The sequence below is a fragment of the Delphinus delphis genome, chromosome 11, assembly GCF_949987515.2.
Source record: "Delphinus delphis chromosome 11, mDelDel1.2, whole genome shotgun sequence".
NCBI classification, from domain to species: domain Eukaryota; kingdom Metazoa; phylum Chordata; class Mammalia; order Artiodactyla; family Delphinidae; genus Delphinus; species Delphinus delphis.
In genome coordinates, this window is record NC_082693.1 from 21,548,052 (window position 1) to 21,555,261 (window position 7,210).

The 7,210-nt window shown below is 53.6% G+C and overlaps 1 protein-coding gene across 1 annotated transcript; it reads right to left on the reverse strand.

The window, feature by feature from the left end:
- Positions 1–401: 401 nt before the first annotated feature.
- Positions 402–3,362, reverse strand: BHLHE41 (basic helix-loop-helix family member e41). The gene is made up of 5 exons (XM_060026137.1): positions 3,029–3,362; positions 2,832–2,895; positions 2,404–2,511; positions 1,967–2,078; positions 402–1,504 (listed from the first exon to the last, which is right to left on the reverse strand). The coding sequence occupies exons 1-5, from the start codon at positions 3,088–3,090 to the stop codon at positions 402–404; spliced, it is 1,449 nt and encodes a 482-aa protein (XP_059882120.1). The 5' UTR covers positions 3,091–3,362.
- Positions 3,363–7,210: the final 3,848 nt, after the last annotated feature.

Consider the following 7,210-nt stretch of genomic DNA (forward strand, 5'->3'; position numbering starts at 1 on the left):
CCGCCACCTTTCCCCTACCCAGCGAGCTCACTCGCTGAGCAGACCCTTCTCACTTCCTCGAGAATTCGGTCCTATATTTTAAAAGAAAATGGAACGTGGCCTAAAAGAAGGCAAAACTTACTACGGGGAGTTCTTTAAAGAAAAAAGAATACCTATGAGGTTCTTGTACAGCTGGTGGGAGAAGAAAGGGATGTTAGTGTGCGGAGGTTGGTGGGCGGTGAGGGATGAGCAAAACAGGAACTCCAAACGTACACAAAACACCTGTGGTTTTTTTGCTTGTTATGTTTTGTTTTCTTTTAAGCCCGTCGTGCATCTCTTACACTTCCTCCCTTGAAAACGTTAAGGGTGTTTTAACTTATGATTCCGCGTGAACCCGGGTCCCTTCTAAGCGGAGCAAGGATTCAGGGGGTTTCCTTTCCTGGCTGCGAGGGATCTTCCCGAGCGGAGCTCTCCGGGTTCCCCGGCTCGCTGCGGCCGGCGAAGGGCAGGTGGGTGCGGCCGTGCGGGGGCGGGGGGTGCAGCGCCCCAGGGGGCGCCACCTCGTGCGGCAGGAGGGTCGCGGCAGCGGCGGCTGCCGCCTTCTCGGGAGGGGGCGACAACACGGAGGACAGGCAGGGGAAGGCGGCGGCGGCGGCGGCGGCAGCGGCGGCGGCGGCGGCGGCGGCCGGGGCGGGGATGCCGGGGTACAGTAGTGGGAACGGGGCGGCGGCCGCCGCCGGGTACAGGTACTTCTCCAGGCCGCTCTTGTCCAGGAAGGGCTGCACGTAGGCGGCGGCCGCCGAAGGCGAGAGGAAATAGAAGGGCAGGCAGAAGGGGGCCGCGGCGGCCGCAGGCTGCGCGAAGGGCGCGCCCCCGCCTCCGCCGAACGCCACCAGCGAGCTGAGCAGGGCAGCGTCGGGTCTCAGCAGCGCGGCCGGGGCGGCCGGGTCGGGGCCCAGGAGCGCGGCGGCCGCCGCCGCCGCGCCGCCCCCCAGGCCGCCGCCGCTGCGGGAATCCAGCTTCATCCTCTTGGGCGCCGGCGAGTCCTCCCCGGGGGGCTCCTGCTTGATGGTGACGCGGCTTGCCCCCGCGCCTTTGCCCTTCTCGCGGTCCGGCCGGGCCTCGGCCTCGCCGCCGTAGCCGCTGTCGGTGTCCGTGTCGTTCTCGGCGGCGAGCTCGGCGCTGGGCTGAGTCCGCTGGATGACCGGCACGCAGTGGGCGAGGGGCTCCAGCTTCTGCCCGGCGCGCTCCAGGCAGGGGGCGGCCCCGGACCCGGCGGGGGTGGCGGCCGAGGGCACGCCGGTGCCTTTGCTCAGAGGAACCTGTTGAGTCAACAGCTGGGGGGTGGGCAAGAACTGGGTGGCCACGGCGTGCAAGTGGTTGATCAGCTGGACACACCGCGGCTCCCTGGGCGTCCAGCTCTCAAACCGGGCGAGGTATTGCAAGACTTCTTTGGCGCATGTTTGAAATCCCGAATGGAACGCATCCAAGTCGGACTGAATGGGCGATTTCAGAGATCGCTCCCCTAGGATGAGGAAGGGGTGAGGGGCGGGGGTGGGGAACAGAGGAGTGGAGGCAAGAAGAAAAATACCGACGTTAAAACATCTGCTTATCACGTGGGCCCTGCATTGACTAAAGTGATGTCGGTTTTTCCTCCGTATTCGAGTGATATAAGCCACCGGTTGCCCAGAGGTGGGAGGAGTGGGGAGGGGGGGAGGCGCTCTACTCCCGCTGAAAAACCGAAGTGGAGAGGGCGCAGCCGCCACTTTAAATACAAATCTGACTCCTCTGAGTTCGGCTGAAAGCCTTTAGGATGCTTCGGGAAATGGGCACTTTCCAGTGAAGGGAAAGTGTAAGCAATTTAACAAATGAAAGTGAGCCCGTGGGCCCCAGGAAGGAGGTGGGGCTGGGGGAAGAGTCCTAACACTGCTCCTCTGTGGGCTGCCCGGCTTCCTCGGGGTGGGCTGGCTTCCCTGAACTGACTTACCATTCTGTAAAGCAATTATCTTCTGATGCTGCTGCTCCGTTAAGGCTGTTAAAGCTTTTAAGTGTTTCAAAGTTAATTCCAAGACCACTGCTTTCTCCAGGTGCCCCAGAGTCTGCAGTGCAAAAAAAGAAGGGGGCACTTGGTGACTTAAAAACACACATTTGGCTTCACTGGCTCTCCAGTCAGCACATCAACTTAAGCAAACACTTTGAAAGAAGTACTATTCCTATACTTCTTGAGCTTTCCACAATACAGGTTATAAATGATTTCTTGCCTTTAGTTGTGAACACCTACTCTTGAGTTTGCAGGAAACTCTACCCTCTATAGCACAGGTTGTAAGGAATCTGATATTTACATTTATTCTTATATCCTGGGAGTAGTACCAGGCTATTAACACGCCCTTGGAGAGCGGCAAAGAATAAAAATCTGCATCTTACTGTCAACTTTAGATGTTCAGGCAGTAAGTCTTTCAGCTGAGCGATGCATTCATTAATTCGGTCTCTTCTTTTCTTTTCTATTAATCTGTGCGGTAATTTGTAGGTATCCTTAATATATGAGAGTCATGGAAGAGAGAAAACAATAAGCTAAACATTCATTTACTGGATATTACAATACCGCCGCCCCACCACCAAAAAAAAACTGTGAGAAACTATGCCCAAGACAACTCTTTCCTCTGGACTGTTCTGAAATGCAATTTAAATTCAGGTATGATGTTTAATCTCCCCTTGAGAGTATCCCGCAAACCACTTAAAATTCACAGTCGGGGAAGCTGGAATATATTTGCGGGCAGAGCTTCGCTGTGAAATCAATGGCCCTAATTAACTATCCAGACAGGTTATGAGGAACATCAGAAACTTACACTTACCTTGCTGTCGTCTCGCTTCATGCTCCTTTTCGGCTTACACATATACAAAGAGGGATAATCCAGTCTGCAAAACAGAAATCAGCATCAGGCATCCATTCGGGGAGGGGCTCTGCCCTCGCCCGCTCCATACCACTTTCTGGAGAAGAAAAAAATCAAACTGAAGCCTAGACAGATTCGCAAGGGTGCGTGCACCTTACCCTATAAAATCTCTATGTTCCAGTAACTGTCTCTCTTGCAAATGAGGAATTCCTTCGTCCATGTTCCACCGCTGTCCGTTTCCTCTGTTTCGATTTTTGGGGTTCTGTTCTATAATCTGTGGGACGGTAGCTTTGGGAGATCTTGGGGGGATCTGTACGTCTCCAGTCTCTCTCTCTCTCTCTCCCTCTCTCCCTCTTCAGTGCAGTGTTGAAAGTGTGAAGCGGTTGGTCCCCTCCTCCCACCGTGCTCGGTCTCTCGCACACACACGCACACACACGCACGCACACTCGCGCCGGCCCCACTGCGCTGGTAGTTTGCTCTCACTCCGGGCAGTGTTTGGCCACAGGGCACGCGCGTCGCCGGCCAGACCAGCACCCAGCTCACGTGCGGAACGTACCATCCGCGGTCCAGCCCAGAGGGGGGCGGGGGAGGAGGGGCCGGGCCGGGAGGGGGCGTCTGGAGAAAGCTGCGAGGGAGGGCAAACGGCGGGAGGGGGCGGGGACACCTGATCAGGGCCACCGGAAAGGAAAAACAACTTCAGCCAAGCTATTCATCTTCCCGAGGGCGGTGCAGTCAGCTGGGGGAGTGTGTGTGTGTTGGGGGGGGGGGGCGCCGGGGGGTGCAGGGCAGCCAGGGCTTCCTCGGCTCGGAAGTGCGACTCCCTCAATCCGTCCGTCATTGCGGTTCAGGAACGTGAACGTGGCTTTTTGCTTTTCCACCGACTGTGCTATTGGTTTGGACCAGAAAAAGGAAAGAGAAAGAGAATTCGCGGTGGGTCAACTTCAGTCCCAAAGGACAATTTGGAGACTTGTTTGCTCACCGCTCGGTTGCCGGCGGGGACCCCTTAGCCCTGATTGGAGGTTGCCCCGAAAGGGGACAACTTGAAATCCGCTCCCTGAAGGATTTAAAATAAACGAAAATGTAGCCAGTGGGTCAGAATGTCGCAATCCAAGTGTCTTTCGGCCACACAGTGTCCCTGGGCCACCCAAACTTCCCGCAGCAGCCGGAATTGCGGTGCCACTAATCACAGCCGCAGATGACGACGTTTGGGGCCTCAGGCTCTCCCCGAGGAACGCGGCAGGGAGGGAGGGGGTGAGGATGGGGTGGCACGAGAGGGGCTACCGCGGAAAGCGATGCAGCATTATCACTCGCTGGCTAAACTCCGCCGTGCCCCGGGTGGCGATGCGTGCCTTCCCCGCCCCCTCCCACCTCGTGTGATAAGCGACTCCGGGAGTGTGCAGAGCCCACGTTTACTACCGCTGGCACCTCCAAAGCCTCCCTCCTTAATCTTGTCTCAAACGGGTACCAGCACAGGGCCAGCAACGTGATCCGACCTGCAGCTGCTGCCACATCACTGCGCGGGGAACCCGTGCGCGCGCGCGCTCGCCCTGCAGCCGCGGCGCCCGGCGCGGGGAAAGCACAGGCCAGCACCAGCCGGGCTACCTTTCCCCAGAGCCACCTCGGGAGCATGACTCACTGCTAGTGAGAGTTACCGGGAGGTGCCCGCAGTTGCGCACTGCCCCTGCCGCTTGGAACGGCGGACTGCAAGGGGCCTTGGAGGCCGGGGGAAAAGCGCGTCCTGCGGGACTCCCGGGTCTCCGGTCCCGCTGCCGCCGCTCGGCTCTGCCAGGGCGGGGATGGAGAGAATAGATATTAATCTCTCTATATACAGGTAGATAGATGGCAAACCAAACGTCTTTCCTTCCTGCATTCTCCCGGGTGATCCCCGAAACATTCTTTATTGCCAGTGGCGCGTGAACCAAGGGGAGAACTACGCCGAATGCACGCGCACCAGGGCGCAGCAGGGACTGGGGCCGTCGCTACGTGTCCCACGGCCCGCCCCGCCGAGCGCGGGTTCCGGGGACGGATCTGGGTCGCGGGAAGCGGCGGCTGGGAGGAGGTCACGTGTCTGCCGGAGTCGCGTCTCTTCCCAGCCTCCAGGAGCAGCCGGGGCCGCGGCAGCGCTGCTGCAGTCTCCCGAGTCCTGGGCGGAGACGCGCCGCGTCTGGCTTCGTGACTCCGGAGGCGGCGGCGGCGGCCCAAGCTCACCCCCGCGTGAGGAGACGCTCGCGGTCCGTCCACTTCATCTGCTTAGAGGGCCCTTTAAGGTCTCTCGACTTTCTCCAAGAGGGAGGCTTATTTGCACCAAATAGGCAATTTAATCATGATAATGCTTAAAAGAAAAAGTATTTTTTTAAATCCTAATTCTACTTTATACCTAGAGCCAGCCTTTCTCTTGTTTTCAAGTGATTAGGTGATTAATTCCCTTTGGTGGGGAGGACAATTTGTAGTCCTAAAAGCGGCATACCCCTGCAGCACTGTATCGTTTGGTCCTCTCGTTCTAAATTGACACCACTCCCCCCCAAAAAAAGCAGAGGGGGGGAGGGATGTCGTCAAGGTGAATAATTTAAAAAAATGAAATACCAGCTCCCCTTATAGGTTTCTGACGGTTTGGAGAAGGAAGAGGGTGTAAATATAAGTATGGCTGGAGTATTTAGTGAAAATGAAGTGAAGATTGGATCACTGCATCTTGGCTTTGTCGGTAGAGCGGACCAGACGCAAGTCAGACAGCTCATCAGGGCAAACCTTAGGGGGCAAGTCTGGGGCAGACTCTAAGGCAATAGGAGAAATTGGGAAGGAAGTCTAGAAGATCAGAGGTGTTAATTTCGGATGTAAACTTCCCCTAATTCAAAGACAAAGAGGCCTTGCTGCAAATGAAGCCTTTCCTGTTACCACTCTTATCTCCCCTCTCCCCATGTGTTCTGTTCCAACATTTCTGTTTTCTCTTTCACTCCTTTCTTTTTCTGACACCCAGCTCAAGCTGTAAGTGGAGTCTTTTCTAATGTTTGGTCTCCTTTGTTATCCTCAGTCCTTCTTTTCTTCTTCTTCCCTGTTTCATGCCCACCTTTTTATTCTTGTTTCCCTTTTACTTTTCTTTTTTTTCACCTTATATTTTTCTCTTTCTACCTTTCCCCCCATTAAATGTCTGCTTTTCCTCTTTCCCTGTAGCTTTCGTTCTCTTATTTGCTTTTTGTCTTTTTCAGTTTCTCACCTTGATCACTCTTCTTGCTATTCACGCCCCTTAAACTTGAGTCCTATTCTTTTCTTTCTCAGACTTTTGCCTTCTGTAGCATCGAGGCTCTGAATGTCCCTTTGCTGCAAGGAGGATGTAACAATAGCTGACAAATATATAGCATTTAAGATTAGAGTCCAGACACCATTCTAAGGGCTTTTAATATAGTAACTCACGAATCCTTTCCACAATCTTATAAGGTAGATACTGTTATTGTCTCCATTCCTCAGATGAGAAAATAGACACATAGGGAGATTACAAAATATGCCCATGGTCCCAGACCCAGGATTTAAGCACAGACAGTAGGCTCCAGTGTCTATGCCCTTCACTATTACCGCCTGATGTGAATAGGGAGGGCCGAGATCTAAATGTTAACTAGCTGTTTCAGGGATGTTTTTTAATTTACCAGTGTGACTGTGCACATTTGTTGTAGTGTGTATGTGTGTTCAAATGTACTGGAGCTCATGGCAGAGAAATAAAAAGGTATGAAAAAAAGAAGGGTGGCAGTGTTTTGTCAGTAATTCCATTGGCATCTAGCTCCAAATGTATTGATTTAAACCCAAATATCTTAATTAATTGTTATAATTTCATACATATGGACAGATGGAAGTACAGTTTAGAAGAAGGCTAATGATGACCAGCAGTTCATTTCCACTGGGCAAACTAAGCCAAACTCTAATGTGAAGGCTCAGGTTAGTAATAGGAAAGTTCACCTGTGGTGAGGTTAGAAAGGGAAAAAAACTCCCCTGTCTAACAAAGGAACAGAAGACTAGAATGTCCTCTTTGGGTATGTTTAAAAATAGGTTGAGTCTTATCTTTTCAGGAAGGTTTAATACTGTCCTGCTGAAAGCCAAGGAGCTGCAAGATGAGCCCAAAACCCCTTTGAGCCTATAATTAAAGAATTCTGTGATGCTTTGATTTCAATTAAAGATACCCATCTTTCTCCTTTTAAGGGTTAGGCTGGGAGCTGCTTCCATTGCTTTCTTTTGGTTAAGTAGGGAAATCACTACCTATAGAGACTCTAATTAAAGGAAACACCCCAGGTCCCACCCCTCTCCTCTCACCCCTGCCTAAGTATTCTAAGCCCGACACTCATTCTAGTCACCTT